The 21,484-nt window shown below is 35.8% G+C and overlaps 1 protein-coding gene across 1 annotated transcript in view; it reads right to left on the bottom strand.

Moving 5' to 3' along the window:
• Positions 1–3,474: 3,474 nt before the first annotated feature.
• Positions 3,475–21,484, bottom strand: part of LOC134663518 (integrin beta-6-like) — a 32,677-nt gene continuing 14,667 nt past the window's right edge. Inside the window, exons 4-7 of the mRNA XM_063519910.1 lie at positions 21,383–21,464; positions 20,685–21,078; positions 18,619–18,832; positions 3,475–3,764 (exon numbers count right to left, since the gene is read on the bottom strand). Coding sequence (XP_063375980.1) covers positions 18,621–18,832; positions 20,685–21,078; positions 21,383–21,464 — 688 coding nt within the window. The 3' untranslated portion in view covers positions 3,475–3,764; positions 18,619–18,620. The remainder of the gene's footprint in view (positions 3,765–18,618; positions 18,833–20,684; positions 21,079–21,382; positions 21,465–21,484) is intronic.

Below are 21,484 nucleotides of genomic sequence, written 5' to 3'. Positions count from 1 at the left end.
AGACTTCATTATCATTATTCTCGGGAACAGAAGAAGTATAGCACGATTAGGTAGTTAAAATTATCATGGGTGTGAATGAGAGAGATTTATTATATTGTATGCCTGCTTACCCAATTATCGACATTATTTTATTGTATTAAAATGAAAGTATCTGCAACCCATAAAAGATAACTACAGCTTATAGGTGAATTTTGGGGACGTCAAAATGATAAACATTTTAACTTTCATAAGTATTTAATCGGTCCTTTCTTTAATCTTTTTATTACAAAAGTGTACAAGTACAATACAAAAAGTAGGTATCTATTAGGTAACCTACCAAAGTTTCCATTTGTATAAACGTCAATTATGTTTAATCCTTTCGGCGTTTGCCTGCGGTGTATCACAGTTATAAAAAGAGATTGTGTCTAACTGTCTAGGCACTAAATGGTGTCACCCCTACATATAGCTATACCGGTAGGTAGTTAGGTAAACTACCTACCTCCTTTAACCCTTTGAACGCTAAACATCACCCAGAAGCCAAGGTCCCGGGCGCAGCACGTGTCAAGCTTAATTTGACAGCGTCCGCCATAACACCCATAGTTGTCCTTAACGACACCTTAAAGTGTTCTTGGTGTTCAAAAGGACGAAAGTACATCATAGTCATCATAGATTAGCTATATGTAGGAGAGACCACATAACGATATTTGCCGTTTATACAACTGGTTGAAAGAGAATAGAGATTAGGTATACACAGACATTTTTTAAATGAAGAGATTCGCTCTTATCTAATTGTTTATACATACATCCGTGAACACTAGATCTAGATAATGTGATGTTTATGTTATGTATATCTACATTTATGTGGTCGAACCACTAAAGTTAGTCACTATAGTTATTTACATTTACTTATTCTAAATCAATATTACGTACAACTTATAAAAAGCAAAAATGCAGTTCCATTTATTATACACGATCGATTGATGTCATATATTAATCATAGCCTACACATTTATAAATCTTTAATAAAATTCTGGATAACAGAACTCGAAGCCATAAAATGTAGAGCAAATAAAACTTAAACTTGGTATTACAGTTATTCAGCATTTAAATAAACAAATGTGTCATTTCATATCAAAAGGGACCTAAAGCCAATTGCCGTTTACGTACGTACCTACGTCACGTCACGAATGGTAACATGTATATATTTTATATAGGCTCATCGTTCATGAGTTTGCTAGTGCTAATCGCCCTGAGGACCCTTTTTAGATGAAACGACAAAAATGCTCCTTATTGGGATGGCAATATTGCGGCTGCAATTTAAAAATCTCCGAGTTATTTCCTACCAATCTCTATAATAATCATTAAATAATTTATAATAATACATATCATTCTGCCAATAAATAATTGTTTGAATAAAAAAATCTTATCTTGTGTTAGCAAATCTCAGTCGCGTCATGGTGAGTCACCCAGTGGTATTAACCGCTCGGATCAATATGCACCATGAAAAAATATGACGTAAAATCCTAGGAACTTACTTTAACCTTCTACGATATTCTAGTAATCATCATCTACACAAACATTTCCTGATTACGTCCCAATGCTGGGCGTTGGCCTCTTATTGCAGTAGTGGGTTACATCACACAACAACAAGTACTACAGTTTAAATATGTATACATTTCTTGACCTTAATCCATTGCAATAAGGTGAAAAAATGTATACCTATTTATGAACTCGGCTGTACAACATATCTAGTATCTAGGGCCAGTAAATAGGTATGCAGTTAAAAACGTATATCGGATTTCCTATAAAATGATACATGAATATATTAAGGAGAGACCTAAGCTGTATATTCATAAATAGGCGATACATATAGGTCCAATGACAATGAAACACTTTTACATTTTCCTTATTATTGAAGTCTGGAAGTACTTGACTATTTAGTGGACTGATTCAGCGTTAAATACATGTCATCCCGTGTAATCACGGATAAAACCCGTTAGTCATGTGCCGTTAAAGTTACGCAGCCCACGACGACCATGCAACACCCACGCCTCCATAAAATGTACCCAACTTTCTCAGGCCTGGTTGTTCTATAGCGCAATTGCTATGAAAATCTACATTTTGATCTCAGGCTAAAATCGTAGGGCAAAGAAATAGCACCACGGCCACGCCTGAATGAGTGTGCTTGTTGAAGGAAAAACTTAATGTTTACTGAAACTGTATGACTTATTACGCTACGTCTTACGTAGGCGAACAACGCGCGAACGCGGCGCGGCGCGGCGCGGCGAAAGCGGCCGCCGCCGCGCCGCGCCGCGCCGCGCCGCCTGACATTCGCGTGCAAATCGCGCCGCACCGCGTTCGCAACGAGATCGCTTACGTAGGACACTTCTATGGGCATCAAAGGATTGATTTCGCCGCGCCGCGCCGCGCCGCGTTCGCGCGTTGTTCGCCTACGTAAGACGTAGCGTTACACAAATAAGTAGAGCATTTACTAAGTCACGCTGTTGGCTTTAAGCATGAAATCAACATTTGTAAAGTAGCGTAGCCACTGACACTGCTAGACAATTAGTTATAAGTAGACAGGTTTATCTTAGTAATCTATTTTCAAGAAACGATATATAGTTGTGGTCGCTGTAGCAAATTCTAAAGGTACTTGATTAGGTACCGTCTACGTGTGAACCAAAAAAAGGTCAAAATTCTACATAAACATTATGCGTCGAGTATTGCAGGCATTTAGATACCTAATATACAAGCCCTTAAAATAATACGTATATATTATTCTATTTTCTAACGCTTTCTATCTTCATATCCATTGTAACTATAGATAAGTATATAATGGTCTATCATATTACCTACATGGGTTGGTACTTTAATACATTAGCAATTTAGAAAAAAGACTTGACGAAGCTGAGGCGTATTTATAAAAGTCAATACCGAAAAAACCCAAAAACAATATGTTACTTAATGATAAGATGTATTAACTGTTTATAAGTTTAGAGCTTTTAAAGATTGACCGTTATTTACGCTCTCGACACACATGGGTTGAGTTGAGATTATCATTTATCTTAAAGACCGGACGGCCATAGGTCAGTCGGTCATTTTAAGTATACTAGCGTCAATAATAAATATATACAACTACATAAATTGCCAATCGCAAACACCTCTTGTATTAGTTATTAATTTTATATGTTGCTGTAATCTTTGTTCCAATTATGTATTGATTGTCTTTTGTTTATTGTTATAATCAGAAAATAAATATTATCAAACAATTGTCGACTTAACCCATTATTACAACGAAATTATAATTATTTTGAAAGGTTGATCAGGTAGATGTATCGTTACATGAATTGATACCAGACAAATTTCGAATCAATATCCGGATTTTGATTCGAGTATTTACGTAACTTCGAAACACAAATATGGTGACTCATACCATCTTACTTAAAATATCACAGAAATATATATAGCACGTACTTAGTACTACACTACGATCTAGCACTAATCATAACAATACAGTTGCTTCACCTGTAACAGTGCACTTTACACGCTCGTAATATGACCTATAATAACCTAACACTAAATATGAGCACATTTGTGACACGAACACCGGACGAGTTCATTTGTTTTTATTATAGCGTCGATCACAGGCAGTGGAATTGCTGAGGGTGAAATCCAGACGATGAACGAACGAGATCTTCGTTTGTTCCGAAGCTAAGGAGTAACCGTTAGCGATGCTCAGATCCGGAACCTCGGGCCCCTCGGTCGATGATTCAAGCAGGTAACACCTATGGCAAAGAAAAGAAAACATTAATATATGAGAAGAGCGCGTGCCTGAGTGTGAGTCATGGAGGTTGTATTATACCTACGTGACGCGATGTGAGTCAACTCTGTAGAGGTCGCGCTGAATGGGTACTGTTAGTCTTTGCTTTTAGAACATGACGAAGATTGTTCATCGATAAATACATAACGAACAACTTTCTCTTTCAATTCTTTGATTTCAATCAGCGCAGGGATGCGAAAACTGGCGCGTCTGTTCTCTTTGCAAACTAGTTCAAGTATCAATATTGGTCATTTTTTGCGAAGAACGGGGTCAATGTTTCGCGTGAACGGGCTACAAAAAACTCGTTATGCTAGTTAATACCATTGTTTTATCAAGAGCAGAAGAAATAAAGCTCATGAATTTATTCAATTACGCAAGGGACGTGACATTAAGTGATTTAATCACATTCTTATCTTCTCAGCGCGATATCAAGGGATTTTGGTGAGATCGACTTTATGTACATTTCCACACGTTTCCACCTAACAGTATGACTAACAAGCAAGTAATAATTAAAATTTAGACAAAAAGAGTTACATATATTTACAATTCCTATAAACTGGGCTTAAGATGAAATATGAATAGTCAGTCGTAGTCAGTCGTCATGCCGTGAGACATACCTAAGTAAGCTCATACGATTAGCTGATTCTTTTGGACTTACCCTATTATTGTGGGAAGTTTCCTAATTATTAACCCCATTAAGGAATTAGGTAATTATTTAGGTACATTGCACATGTGTTTCCTCAAAACGCTCTAAAGATAAACATTATCTTTAGAAATCTATGTCTTTCTGAGGCTCCCAACTCAAACTACTAATGCAAGATATAAAAGAAAATTAAATACAAATATGCCCTGACCGATTTTTTATTTCATTTGAGATTTATATTCACTACGTCTTTGCCTTATATGTAGGTAAGTTTAGTAGTGGGTAACTCGCTAACTCCAAGCAATTTGCCACAGACGGACAGACATTCCATTATAAGACATCCTGCGCCGGCGCTCGTGACCTTTTATCGCGGTACTAATGTACACCAACATCAAGTGCCCGATACGCAGTGCAGCTGGATCTATATTTCGCATTACAAAACAAAAGAGACAACGCAAAATTAAACGCACTTGAAGTTTCATTCAGAACACTAGTTTTAAAATGAATATTGGATCGATCTATTTATCTACTTGTTATGGCATTAAAGTCACCTTAATATGTGTATTGCGAGGTAAATTTTTGCAGGCTCGTATTTGCGGGCTGATTACATTAGAAACTTTAATATAAGTATGTGAGTTTAGGATCACTTTGAATACCTAGCACATACATACAATATTAACATAAGTATTAACATATGTGTTGAATTAATAAAACTAGGTAATGTAATAACGAATAAAACTAACTTTAAATAGGTAAGTACCTAAACCGAATAATAAGGTTAATTACCTGCCACACTACCAGGAACACCTAATACGAAAAGTACAGTTAATTTATTTTACGTTTTCCTTGTAACGAAAAACAATTGAACGCTATAAAGCGCTTCTTTTAAATGTTCCTTTTTTATTAGCGTTAGTTTTTGGAATCGAAATATTTACTTTGTTTTTGTTTCAAACACTGATTCATAGGTACAGTTGTTTAGACTAAAAACAAGTAATTTTTTTAACGATATAGTTAGTCAGTTATATTAGTAACAACAGCTGTCGGACTATGTATAGGTACTTTTAACATATACCGTTGTAAAAGTACATTAGTAATTCTTGCCAGTGGATATTGGCAATTGATTCTGCATGCCACGTAGTGGTAAATTGCTTTTGGATTGCCCGATGCCTTATGACTCAAGCTATTGTTTGAATATAAATGTAGTATTAGCGATGATCCGGACATAATTTGAAATGCTTATCTGAGTATTATTTTGCCTGTATAAATAACGGGTACTTATAGATGAAAATTTCTGAGGTGTCCGTTTAGATGTACCCATGTTTAGATTACATAGGTACACTTTATCGATGTACAGTTAGATGGACGTAGTGCAACTTTTCCTGCAGTTGTATTTGTTTATAGTTGCATCTATTCAAAGGCTTGTTCCATTATCTTCATAAACATAGCGAGACTATTCCGCATTATTCTATTTGATCTAAATTGTTTATTTATACAGTGATAATACTAAAATAAATTAATAATAACTAGCATAAATCTAAAATAGGCCCTTGAGGCATTGTACCAAGGATTGTTTTGATTTTAGACAATCATGGCCGTTTTCATTCACAGACAGAACGTTTTCATTCAGTTCAATATTATTTATAAACTTCATTTGTTATGAAATAGAAAATATTGCAAACATAGGTATACGAGTATTAACCTTAGGCATTTAATAACTGGAGTCGCCTTTAAGAACTTAACCCCTTTGCCGAAAACCTTGCACAATTGTGCATATTTACTTTTGTTTGGACTGAAATCTATCTACAAATATAGCCATACATTTGACGTGCTCCTCCCGCAAAAATCGGCAGACTGTTTTGTACAGAAAATGACAGACTTCATCTTGAAACTTAAGTCATTGTCAATAGAGGTGACAGCAGGCTGTCATCTATTGGGCATTAGCATGTCAAGCACTAGTACCACCTTACTAAATGCTTTAAAATATGAACCGACCGTAATTTCAGATATTTTGCGCACGACACGTTTGAATAGTCGTCAATTATTGTCGATTCACTCAATCATCTGAATTGAACAGCATTCGTTTTCTACAGAATTAGCCCAGTTAATTGCCGGTAGGTAATTCAATAATCTCTGACCTTATTGAGTCAGTCACGATCACTTAAGTAGTATGCGGTTAATATTAGGCCGCAGGTTGTTGCATCCTTTGGCATGAATTGTGAATTTTCTTCCAGTCTGACTTAAGGGGCCCTCTGATTAACAGTCCGCTGGACGGTATCGGCCTGTCAATTGTTCGGAACTGTCAAAATTTTGTTCTAACTGACAGGCCAATACCGCCCGGCGGACTGTTAATCAGTGGGCCCCCTTATGATCAAAAATATAGTGTAGTAATTTAAACATGTAAGTACCTGCACTTAATTACTAGTAATCTGACACTTCATATTATTTTTCATATTCATATTAGTATGATCACTATGATCATACTAATATGATCGTTTAGGTATACTGGTAGCCTACTAGACTAGTACAACTGTTTACAGCTGGTAGAGTCTACTTGGGTACTAGACTCTACCAGTTGTAAACATTTGAAGCCAAGATTCATGTAGTAAATCTTAAATTATATTACGTTATAAAACGATATTCCGATATTATATATTGTCTATAAACTAGACATTTCCTGCACATTTCTCGCTTAGCTTTACGCAACCTTTATTAACAAGCTAAGTCCATACTAATAGTAATACCTACCACTTTTACTATCTCACCCATCAAACATGCCTTTGTTCATTCGAACAGCTAATTAAATAATACAATACAAGCTACTGATTAAACATACGGACATGCTATAAAGCCCTACACAAGTTTGTATGTACCTATAGCATATATGATAGCCATAAATCAATACTGGCTAGTATATAAATCCTGGCTATTATCGGTAACTACCGGGCTCGTTGAGTAATCAAGTTATTCAATTACAAAAACATCGGTCTGATTAATCGTTTTCTTTGGCTTTTGTAACCTTTACAGCAGCCCGTATCGAAATTTAATCTTCGGCGTTAAACAAGTTGAGTTTGCCTATATTATAATATCTATAGGCATATTACGTATGTACCTAACTTTTTGTGCTTATATTATGTTACAAAGCCATTGTATTATCAAGCTGTCATGCCCTTTTTTTATTATAAGTTTTGAATTATTTTAGTTCGATCTAGTATTAATACAACCCACAGTACCCACACTGAAAATATTAGACTAATGCCGAATGATAAAGATATGTTTAAAAAAAAATAGTAAAAAAATCTCCTTTACCGGTCACATTTGTAATTCGTAGCCGCCAACTGATAACTGCTCGATAGTACATACTTGTACTATGCCGAACGTACTTTTCATGCGAGTATTAGTGATTTTTAACAATCACAGTGAAACACGATTTAATTAGAAATGTCCATATACCTACTACTCGTAGTATACGAGAATTTCATATTGCGTCGTGTGGGCTAAAACTAAGAAAATATATAATGAGCTTTGAGCATAAGATACCATGTTCACACTTTATGGGTCGATTAACATAGATCAGCCATGCATTATAGTTGTTGTCCAGTATGGAAATGTTCACGACAGGCCGTTTGTCACTCAATAACTGGAAAATATTGGATTCATTTGGTGCATGCCACATTATATCGGAATTAATTTACTAAATTGAGATTAGGTGCTATAAAGAGGGCCATTTTTCAAATATCTAATGCTCTTAAAATGAGAAGCCTCAGATACTTGTGTTGGAATCTCGTATCATCAATGTTTCATGCTCTTAATTACTAGCATTAGCTATATTAGATTTGTTAGCATGAGTTGCGTTCTCGCGCGCAACTATACATTTTGCGCGACTTCTAGTATGGACTCGGGCGCGAGAATGCTAGGGTCTGTACTTAATTACCTAAAAAGTGACACCTTGAGCATACAACGAACAGTTAATGTTTGTTGAATGACATATATGATGCTTCCGCCAGTAAAGGTTTTCTGAATTACAGCATGATATCGCAGGAGTGACGCGAATGGTGACAAATCAATGTATATAGGTACCTATTGTGCCCCAAATTCGGAGCGGTGATTCAATGATTTCTCGGTACCGATCTAACCATCGGTAGTCAGATTTTTTATTAGTAGTTTGAACAAGATCTTAAGACATGTTATAATTCGAAATCGTAATCTAAAGATCTGTAACAAAATAATCTACAGCTACACACAAGTAGAGTCGTGCTTACTTATAGAACTTACGTTTTTTAGAAACTACTTAGCCTGAAACTCGTACGATAAAATGTATACCTCAGCTCAGTTTGAAGTCTGGTATTCTTGAATAATACTCCAGATAAGATCTGAATCGGGAACTTGTAGTAAAGTACTACATAATTTCTGTACAAATTGTTTTCCCTTGTGGTAAAATGTTATGATGAGGCTCCTCGTTCCTACAAGTGTCCAGTTTCAGCCTATTTTATGAGTTATGGTATCAATCTGTTGAGAAATGTAAATTAGGCAATACAGGCCGCGTAGCCTAGATGCCGATCGCTTACGCTCCGTAGCGATCGAAACGCAACTGTCACTGTCGCACTAATAACTATAGAAGTGTGATAGAGAGACATAATGGTTTTCGTTGTCGAAACGATAGCGATTGTAACCTTGCCTAGGCCGGCAGCACCGACAATCTCGCGGCCTCGTCGACTATCCGTGTGCGGTCCCAGACTTTCACGTTTACTGCTTTATACGGTCTAATATCGTCCACAAATGGAATAGTTATTTAGGTGTTGCCATTAAGAAGCTATAATTTTTCAATGTTTATTAACTTATTAAACCATCGTCCACACTGTTCAGTGTAAACTAACAATCGTAGACCTTATTGCAAAAATGGTATGTGATAGTCAGTTGATGTCCTTAACTTTTGATTTGAGAAAAAAGTATATATCTACATATTTATTTAAAATGATACTTATAAATTTCTTACGTCTAGGTTCCGTGAATCAAGCACAAAGAACCAATAAAGGGAATTCCTTTCTTGGAATAACAAGGTATTTTATTGACGACGTAAATCAACCAGGAAAACGAGTGTTATTCGTTATTGCGTTGTCTTGTTAGTATCCCGTTCGTGCTGACGTTTTTCACCAGTTTTAGTCATATATGGGTATAAACATCATATTTTTTAAACCTGGACTGTACGTATTCAATGAATCATAATATTCATAATATTACGTAAGTAAGGCTGAGATGTGTGTAACATGGGGTTTCTCATACCTGTTGTAATAGGTACATAGACATTTAGTGTAATTTTCAACCTTTATGATTAAAGTAATTATGCTGTATTTAACTCACTGTGTTTTTCTAATATTTAGGCAGAGTTGTTACTGTTATTAGAGAGACATTTACTGTAATTAGAATCATCTACGAATTCTACGATTATCCAGACATCAAATCTCATTCAAAGACGTTATAATTACACTTTACATACATATAAACAATGGTATTTATTTAAAAATAGACGCTACTTTTGTTTAAATTCAGTTTAATTTATAAGGCTGTATTTAGCTGTCTTTTGCCTTATGTGATAATAATCAAGGCTAAATCAATTGGCTATAAGTACTCTTAAATTTAATATTACCATCCAATCAAGTACAGAGGTCGGTATATATTTTGTCCATATAGCCATCTAAAACATGTATAACCACATGAATGGTACGGGGTACCAGTTTGGTATATTTTTTACCACGGTATTTAGAGCTGGTTCGATTTAACTGTCCGATCCATCGTAGACGTAATCATGGAACCCATTAATCATTATAGCCATTAATGTTAGGCTGTGTTCACGTTTATGATGAAATAGGGTCAATTTTTATCCAAGGTACCTATTTAGGTAAGTGATTTCAGGTGAAACCATAATTGCACAGGGTGTTTCAGTCACAATGCGCAATGTCGCTCAAGTAATTACGAGTAATTATATAAAAATATAAATATATGTTTCGATTAATCCGGATTAATCCCAATAAGGCCTAGTTTCCCCTCTGGGTTGGAAGGTCAGATGGCAGTCGCTTTCGTAAAAACTAGTGCCTACGTCAAATCATGGGATTAGTTGTCAAGCGGACCCGAGGAAGAAGAAGAAGATAAATATGTGTTTCGAAATGATTCTGCCACACATTGTTTTATTGCAGTACCTAGTTACCAACAGAGCAGAAAAAACCTTGATTAACTTACTTGTTCACTAACACCTTACACCATTCACTATAGTCCGTTTTTTTTAGCATTAGAAAGAACTTCGCAGAAGTTCGCTTGTGGTTCTAAATCTGGCACTTTTAGCGGTAACAATTTGAAGTAAATTATATGTATTGGCCATGCTACATTAGATAATTCAATAATTATTAACAATTAACGAGCCTAATAAAAACTGCACGCTTGCTTCTGCGGAATTCTTTCTAATGCTAAAAAAAACGAACTATAACCTGGGATTAATCGGTTAAACCTGGAGTTACCAGGGTTACCAGTACAATTTGGCACTGGGTTAACGGTTTAGCCGGTTGACCCCGGGTTAGTGGGTTGGTGCAAGTGGTGCTAAGTAGGTAGGTACCTACTTTATACTGAATGTTATTTTTTTATTATTCTTTTATTGAATAGGATCCTCACACAGGTGGCCTCATAATCCTCATATATTTTGGATTGAATTCGGTAGACATTATTTTTTTAGGCCGTAATCATGATTTAAAGGAACATTAAGAAATCGTTAATGATGATGAGATATACAATATATTTCAATCTTCTCCCAAAGTGGCCTAAATTGACAATTATTAAATCAATTAAACTCCAAAGTCTGTTTCTCAATTCGTTAGTTGATAGGAAAGTAGAGCTATAATAGGGCAGCCAGTATTTCGGGTTCCAAGCAAATGGAAACTTTAGTCGTGTAATATGATGTCAATCTGTTTTATCAGGCCCTCAACGGAGATGAGGCTGCATTTGGGTTGTATGTTAATTCGTTTAATTTGACTGGTTGCGGACTGCGGTAGTTGTTTTATCGACCAATGATATAGTACCTACTTTATATGTATTATTTATTACTTTTCGGATTAGTTTACTGTTAGGTTTTTTTAAATATTTATTTGTTTCAAATAGTTAAATTAAATACTAAAGGCGTCTGTCTAATATTTCCAACGACAGCTGCACTACTTACTGTTCATTTTACTATGGAAATTGACATTACATCGACGCGTTCAGAAAGAATCAGAAATGGAATGTTACCCTAATGTTAATTAAGTTTATATGTTTCAAAATTCCTTGTGATTTCTAAAGAGCGGTATAGGTACTTGCTAAAAAAAACATGGCCAATTTCGGCTACTGTGTTTTGTGAAGTTTTATAATAATATTCTATTATCTATACATATATAATTGTCGTTTAAGCTTCACTACTTACTCGAACCTACTCATCGATTTACGTCGTCTTCCTCGATGACGGTATAACAGAGCTTACGGTGACCGATATGCAACTATTCTATCATTATAAAGTGTGTAATAAGTCGCTGTTTATATACAATTACTCAATGTCCGTGCGCATATCGCCTTATCGGTCGGACAGGAGTTGTTCTATTAAAAGTCATGAGCTGATACCGGATTATAACTTCTAATAGGCACCTAGGCGAATAATTTACCATAACGATTCTGGCGCCTTGGTTGCGAATAACTTATACATTTTAATAGTGACTAATGATGGTATTATCCGTAGTACATATTTTCTGTAAATTTGTCAACTTGTAGTAGAGCTTTTTATCTCGGTAGTACCTACCTTATTCTCGGTTAATGGAGGGAAATCGGGGTATGAGTTGCCTGTTTGATTGCTTGCGTACCTTAAGTATATGTACTAAGTATAATAATATGTAATGTAAGTGGAGGGGAGGCCTTTGCCCAGCAGTGGGGCACCAAAGTAGGCTAAAAATATATTATTCACAAACGATACAAACGTACCTACTTACGTGAAAAGCTATTTTGATTTTAACTAGGTACTTTACATATTGTGTATAAAAAAAACATCGTACTACACATTGTGTATAAAAAACATCGTTAATGTACTTAACTATTTGGATTACTTTTTACAGTAGATTTATCTCATTTATTGAGTAATATGATCGTCGCTATAAAATACTAATCAATCACCACAATCCCTGTAGGTACTTGTGCATGTAGTATCACGTAAAAAGATACCTTAGGGCTATTGGGGCTTGGGATGTTGGCAACGATGTTTTAATGTAAATGCGACGCAACGCAACTTTCCTGGTAGTCACGCACTATCACACCCACTTACACACATACACACACACACACACACACACACACACACACACACACACACACACACACACACACACCCACACCCACACACGAACACATAAATTCCAATAAATGCATACAAACTAATAGATTCGCTCGTTTATGTAGGTACTGTATGTATTTTTATTGTAGTTACTATTTTTTATTTATTGTTTACGCAAAATTAGAGCTATACCTACTATTTTAGGATTTTTTTCCAGTTTACAGTTAATATTAAATTATTCTCCTTTTTCCTTGTACCTTAAATACTTACAAATTAAGTTATATTTACAATTCTTGTACAGCACAAGTTACAAGTCTACCCACAGATGATTTTTTATTATGTATAAATTCCAGGAAGTTCTGTTATTGGCTATGCTATAAGTTCTCATGTTTTTTGTATATTATTTAATGTAAACGCTGTTGAACTTCTCAATAAAATAAATAAATAAAAATAAATTACGACGTAAGTACCAATGGCTACAAGGTCACTTTTTGTGCTGTTCGACACATATTTTTAAGGCTGGTTTATTGCTATCTAATCCGTCATTGTTTATACCGGGTGTGGCCTGTAACATGAGCAAATAATTAAAACATAGATTGTACTCCTCAAACGGTGACACTTTTGTTCAACAACTTTTAAAAATTACGAAGTATTTAGAATAGAATAGAATAGAAATAATTTTATTCGTAAGCACAAACACAAAATAAAAACTTATACTAAACACTCCCTAGATTTAGACTCCCTATTTTTCATACAAAATAAATATTATCTTCAATGGACGCCATCGCCACGCCATATCATTGTGATTGACGTTGCTCGTCACGCCTTAAACATAACAAAATTCGCAATACATTACGTCTTAGAATAAACTTTAAAGTGTATTAAAAATCAAATCACAAGTTATTTTTAAAAGTCGCTGAACAAATGTTGGTCATTATGAGGAGTACAGCCTAAAGTTAATTTTTTTGCTCATGTTACAGGCCACACCCGGTACCTATATTCTTTGTCTATGGTTCGATGCTTGTACGACGTACGTGCCTTCTTGATGCGACCTCTCTCCGATTGTGATAGTACTTATGATGCAACATTAAATAATAACATAATGAATGTGCTTAACGAGTCTATCCATGTGTTGGTATTTGTGAAGATTGAAGATTATTGTTATTATGAAACAACAATTGTACTGGGCTGTAGCTAATAAAGTAATAAATCATGCTGATAGTTGTTTGAACTCCAAATAAATCTTTACAGTCAAAGTACTTGTTAGTAAATTATAAATGAGTGGTAATAAATCCTGTAAATTGTGATTAGCCCTATTTTATGCGGTTAAGCGCCATTGTAATGCTAAAATAACTTAACAATTTAAGGTTAAAATACTCGTACCTATTTTGTGGTTTTAGAAAAGTAATTTGCAAAGGCCACGATAAGTCTCGACATAGGAAAAATATAAATGGTTATGCCGATTAAACGACTAACGGAATTGGTTACCGACGTGCTTCCCATTAAAAAAAACTGTCGTCGGTTAAAAAAGTAGTCGGTTGTTAAATAAATTTGAGGGCAATACCTTAGATGTATTAACAAAGCCTATATTTAGGTACCAACCCTTATTCCTTTCATTAATTATTGATTCATCAGTTTATTGCCCAGTTAAGACGAATACCTATACGCGTACTAAGTACCTATAAATACTATATTCTGTAACTATTATTAAATATAGTTCAGTTACCTGACTTAACTGCATTTCAATGACAAGATGCATTATTTACTCAATTTTTTTGTTAGTCTAATTTAGTGCCCCACTGCTGGGCAAAGGCCTCCCCTCCTTTCCTCCACTCAAGCACTGACTGATTTACTCAATATTTTAGAGCCTTACTGCCGTATTCGAACTTCAAGATATTTATAAGAGACGACATGTACTAGATCCATTCTACATACGTTATAGTTTAGATATCAACTAAACAACTTCTCTTTTGCAGGGCAATTCGGGCAACCAATGTCACTTTTACGTTAGATAGCGTAAGAAATCTATTAGATGTGAATCCTGTATTAAAAAAGTAGGTTATTACAAAGTTCAACTGGGCCTATGTGAATTGGATCTCTAAGTCATATCCTGTGGAAATCGTTCAAGAGTATCTCCAGAATCGCGCAAATGTCAAATTTGACAGGTTAGATCTTAAACATATCGTTATAGTATCTGGCTGATGTTTAAATGATATCTAATAGATTTCTATTTCAAAATCCGACTCGGGCCCTTATTGTAGATAAAAAAAAACATCGATAAATTAAGTATATCCGTCATTTGTCTTTATTCTCGCCTGACAAATAAAGTTATTTACAGCCATATCGAGTTAACGTTATCGCGGAAGCAACACTTAGGGTATGAGGTCAATTTTCGACGGGCCACTGACCCCAAGGCCACTAATAATGATATAAGGCGACAGTTATCCGGTCGCTGGCAATCACTTGCATTGTAATTTGTTTTTGATCCGCTAAATGAGCTACTAAAGACGGTTAAAGTCGGTACCTACTTACCTTAATGAGAATGTAATTTTGCCTGCTTGCGTCAGATTTGCGTTGACTTAGGAGCCTAAAGTTGTCATTCTTTTGTTTAAAATATGAAAACAAACTTTTTTTTTATAGAACATTTTTACAGAAATTGACTAAGCCCCACGGTAAGCTCAAGAAAGCTTGTGTTGTGGGTATTCAGACCACGATATACATAATATAGAAATACTTAAATACATAGAAAACAACCATGACTCAGGAACAAATATCTGTATCATCATACAAATAAATGCCCTTACCAGGATTCGAACCCGGGACCATCGGCTTCATAGGCAGGGTTACTACCCACTAGGCCAGACCCGGTCGTCTTATTCACAATAATGTTTTATTTACCTATAGCATTCAGTAAAAGCCTAGGTAGAGTCTGTGCGGAAAGAGAAGAGTCGTGGAATGTAAAGCCCCTACATTTCACGACTCTTCTATTTCCGCTCAAACTCTACCTAAAGTGACAACAAACGGCCTTTTAAATTATCAAACTGTCAAAATAATGACGGAAAGGAAGGGTCAGGCATATCAGGTCAGATGATTAGAAATTAATGAAGTAATTGTGTTTTTATCATAGTATGATTGCGATGCGAATGAAAGCTGCACCTAGTATCAAAGTACTGACAATATAAACTACTGACAATATACTTTAAAATTGACAGAATTTACTGCAATGAAAGAAATAATTATTTTTAAATAAAATGACAACACTTGCTCATAGGTACTTAAGTTCGAAAACGATGTTAATGACATGTATAACGAATGCTACCTAAATGCTCATTAGTGGTCAGTCTGAGAGATTCCATCGTACACGATATTAACTGACATTTCGTTTATCTACCTTATTACAAAGACATATAAGCTCCATCAGTGGTCAGCTATGTAGCTGTTGGGTAGGTACAGTGCTTATTGACATGGTCCTGCTAAATGAGCACATTTTGCACCTGCAATTGCCTTTTAAGGAAAGCGGCCGAATTCTCCAAGTTTCCGACACACCGAAGAGTAATTTTTTTGACTTCTTTAAATTAAAAGTCTTTCGTATTTCTTCGCAGCCCGATTTGGTTTTTGCCTTTACCACAGGAGAATACGCGTAGTTTACTTAGTGTAGGTAAGTATAGGGTACAGCATTGCAGGTAGATCAATGAAATTGTAAAATATGTAAAATGTTACGCACTTTGGAACGTTTCGGATCTTTTGTCTGCGTTTCGAAATGTAAGAGTTATTAAGTACCTACTTAACAAAATTTTATGTTTAAAGCTAAGTTAGAGTGTAACATACTTATTTTAATGGTTGCTCTAATAGCATTTATATCGCTAAAATCCTAGTTAATTTCTTTTACAGATATCAGTCTGCTTCTTGAACATCTCATTCGTTGGTTGGAAATTTTAAAATTAAATGTACCTCATCGTGTCAGTGATATAAGGGGACAGGCATATCACAAGAGCTGAATTTATCAGAAATTTAGGACTGGAATCTCCTATGGTTACGGAACATCTGAAATTACTTCTTGATTCTGACTCAGAGATTCCGGTGCTGATTTCTGATAAGTAAGTTCAGCTCGTGTGTAGTGCGCCTTAATTAGGGGTATGCCACGTGATACTTTACCTTTTGTCATGCTATCTATATTCATGAGTACCTTATAAGGTACCTACCAAGATGCTAGATAGTACGTAAGCACAAACCTCGCAGAGTGGTGACACAGTAGTGACATTTAAGCCTTATCGGCGTGTCTGCAGTAAATTGATTTATAACGTGTTATAAATTATATCGATAACGACGTACGCGCAACGTATTTCTCGGACATTCCTGTTTTATAGCAATTAAGCGTTATACTGCCCCAAGAGATCGGAGCCTGCACGGCAAGTAAACATGCACTTTTTCTACCACCTACATAATATATTTGTGATGGGCATACGACGTTCGTAAAATCAACTTCACCCATTATATTAGATATCCATAGATTGTATTGTTGGATTATTTTATATACTTACTCGTAAATATATATCACTGACAGTTCCACAGATTTTCGATCTCAAAGACTGACTCTCCCAACAGAACTTAAACATTACTGGCACTATCGAAATGTATGTATGTATAAATCGTTGTGTAGAGGTTAATTCGTAACTCAATTTTTCATTGTCAAACGAAAGGGATATTTCTGTTAGCACTCGGTTTTGCGCGACGAAAATAACCACTGCATCACTATCATTGCTGTTCAGTGTTCAAGGCAATACTTGTTTTAATACAAAAGGCATTAGAACCATTATTGCCTTTAGGCGGCATAAGATGATACAAATGCCTGACAGATTGTAGCATTTGTAGTCATCCTTCCTGTACGCGTGGGCAGCCAGTATTCTATTTAAATTTTGAATTATCACTTGAATCAATAAGTAATAATAACTGTTATGAATAGTGGCATATTTCTACCTACTACGTACCTATATATGTAGTAGGATTAGTAGTTACTGAAGCATCTGCTTATACAGCCTAAATGCTACCTATCAGTAATATTGCTTGGTTTAGAAAAATGGTATAATAAATATTTTCTTAAGTGTGCAGACATTCTCAATTCGCAACATAATTATATAGTAAAACAATGACACCCTGGTTGCCACTTTTTCTTTCTTGTTTCTCTGAGGTTCTTTGTGTAGAAAGCTTAAGTTATTATTATAGGTAATTAAATATTGCTCTATTGGTAGCAATGGAAATAGTATAATATGATATTTCATAATTTAATAACGCAAGAATCTAGTGAAGGGTTTATACAGTATAGTTCATGAAACGGCAAGGCCACACTGCGATATCGCGAACAATAATTCGTTCGTTTGATAAAAGATATCCCTGTGTACAGTGCACGGGCCATTCACCGGCCTAGTCGTAAACTTTCAATGTATCTTTATGTTTGAAAGAATATTTTCCTTGTAGAGTGGAGATATTAGTCATACTTAATTGACAGTCGTAAAAATTGTTAGGGAACGGTGTTTTACTGCCTATCTGAATTATGTTATAAAAGGTAGAATCAGAGATAGACTGTTGAAATGACAGGAATGGCAGTGACTGGGCACTCATTAGTCAAGCACAAGTGCTGCTCTTGAATTATAAAGACTATTAAAGATATTTCACAGATCAAAGAAACCCCTGCATCTTTCCTTTAAAATATTACGGCATCACATCTTAGAACTTGTGTGCCGGGATGTAAGCGAAAGGCTTCAGTTGGCTGTCCATAGTTGAGTCCAATTTTAATATGGACCCGAAATGAAGAAAAATTACAAATGAGTAAAAAAAACTCACCATTAAGACTTCGCAGCATACATGGGGTTCTTGAACGATGACGTCGGGGGCTTGTACAACGGGTTGACTCCTACACTGTCTTCAGGCTCGATGTTGGCGTAGTTCGAGCCAGCCGCGGGCAGCGCCCCCTGTCCCTTCCACATGACGTAGCCGACAGCGGCGGCTACTGCTGCCGCTATCGCGGCTATTAATCCGATCACCACTGGGATCGTCACTGAAAATATATCAGACGTTTTAAATGCTGTTTTGTACATTGGTAAGTGCGACAGAAATACCTTTAGCCAGAAAGATGACAAATTAAGTCGCCTACTCTGCCTTCATTTGGGACGCCTAAAGAGTTCAGGGTTGTGTTTATCCTATTTTAATTGCTACAGCGGCAGGCAGATGTTTTGCTCTGTTATTTATCATGCAGTTGGGCCTACAGCCTGCAAATGCTAATTAAAAACCCTCAACAACTGGAAGATGGAGACTGGTTATTAGTTGGTTACCAGCTGGGTCACGAGTATTGGTTATCTAGAGGCTTAATTTAGTTTGGTTATAGGTATTTCACGGAACCGTCTCGAGTTCGGCACATGGATTATTTCTCGGTATCTGCTGTCAAGCGGTAGTGATATCCTAGCATCGAAACATAAGTTTAATATATTAAACATAAGTTTAATATATTAAACTTACCTATGTTAACTTGTGTTATGATATAAGCAAATACTTTTTCTCAAAAATGGACGGCAAAGTCGACTTTGCCATCTAAAAAATAGGTCGCGAAGCGCGGAGTTTATGGTCAGTCAAAAATTAAAAAGTTAAAAACATTGCAGTCTCGATTTTAGGACTGCAATGTTGCATACAAATTCCATTATTTGTCGAGTTCCAAACTTTTTAAAAGTTGAAATGGCCATATCAAATGAAGGCACATGCCCATTAAACAGCCAAACAGATGATTAGTACCGCGACTATTTATCTGTCTCAAATAGGTTGGCGTATTTTCGGCAGAAAAATACACTTCTATGTTTTTTATTAAAAAAAATAAAAAGGCGGCAAGGGCTTTGTTCTGTGAAAATATATGCGTAAGAATGTTGCTTTTGTAAAATATTTCTATGATATTTATATTTCTTGCACCATTTTTGAGAAAAGCACTATATATGACTCGGCTGGAAGGCTACTTGCTGGCTTCGGATTCAATTAAACGGACTCCCAAGGTCGTCCGTTTAAAACGAATCCTCAGCCTGCAAGTAGCTACTTCCGAGCCTCGACAATAATGTACTATTATTGACTTGTTTAGAAATAAGTTGGGATGAAATTTTTCGTCAGACACTTGATTATTGTTTTAGGACGCAGACGACATTGGTTTCAATTGTTTATTTAGCTTCTCATATTTATGACGAAACGCAGCTGTGTCTACTTACGATGACATTAACTATAGGTATGTATGTCGTGAAATAGAACAGGCATAGCGTATTCGGCTTCCCATTTACAACATATTTTACTAAATTTTAGAGCTCAGAGTCATTACAATCAGAAAAGTACTGACCTGTTCACAAATAACGCAAAAAATTGTGTCATGACATGGCCATTTTTCTATGCCATCCGTGTGTCAGAAGCTGTTACTACCTAACATTAGTATAACGCTGGATCTGTCGTAATATCGCTCTTTCATAAGCATATAAGTATTTGAAGGGCCCAGAACCAGAATATTTAGGTAGTTAAAAGTCAATAGCCTTAAGAAACCGAATATTACAAAGATGCAAGTCATATTTTAAGTGTAGCTATTCCGTATAGATATTTAATATGCGGCGTCATGTATTATAGTTCTCAACTGCGTCTCGGTTTTGTGTCGTTAGCAATCGAATATATTTATATATTATGTAACAACGATATAAAATCTAATAAATAAAGGACATTTAAACACCAGTGCTTTAGTTCTTAGACCTCCTGTGCACCTAGATAATCTTTTTATTTTATAAGCTTAGTTACCTGCCTTTTAATAGTTGTTAGCGTTATGCTTTCACCATAAAAAATTTGAGGATGACTAAATTGACTATCGATCAGAAATAGCTGATTCACTAACTTACCGTTTCGGCCAGCGGTGTTGACGAGTGCACCAGAGTCTGCCTGATCATTCCGCATCATGTAGATGAATGTGTTAATTTTCATGGCCCAATATACTAGTATTCTGCCCTCTGAATTCACGCTACAATTTACCCACATTTTTCTATTAAATTCATCCCTCTGATCCAGCAGAGTCTCATTCCAGCTCTGGATGAAATCATGGCCGCCACAGGCTTCGCAAGGCCCTTCTGTATTGCTTATTAAACAGTCAACGTGGCACTCAGAGTAGTTGATGGTCGTGCAGAGATCTTTGCAATCATTGTCTGGGTCGAAATATTGTGATCCTTGTATTGTGGGTTCGTCGTAACACTGACATTTGTTGCATTCATCACAAACGCCGTTTCCTGAGCACTGCTCCTGTTAAAAATATTGCAAACATTACAAATTAGTGACCTTTTCAAAATGTATGAATAATAAATTATCTTCTGAGCAGTGCATAGGTACATCTGCTTAAGTATGTGCGATCATTTTTCATCCTTTCCACTTCGGATAAACATCGCCCATTGTTGAAGCTAACTAACTCATACATAGGCGAGAAAAGGTAAGCATTTTCCTCTACGTTAATCGTATATATGAAAAATGTCACAGTCATTAAAAGATGATTCTGACGATGATGATGATATTGATTTATCAAACTGAACACGTCGAAAGACTGACTTACCTTGGTGTTTGAAGATCCAATGCAAGACGTTGATACATCTCCGCGGTCTTGGCAGTTTTTCTTCTCACAAAACTTTCCTTTCCTATTAAAAAAAACTTTCGG

Source organism: Cydia fagiglandana, chromosome 4 (genome assembly GCF_963556715.1).
Source record: "Cydia fagiglandana chromosome 4, ilCydFagi1.1, whole genome shotgun sequence".
NCBI lineage: Eukaryota > Metazoa > Arthropoda > Insecta > Lepidoptera > Tortricidae > Cydia > Cydia fagiglandana.
The sequence above is the reverse complement of the archived record's forward strand: the minus strand, read 5'-3'. Positions and strand labels throughout refer to the sequence as shown.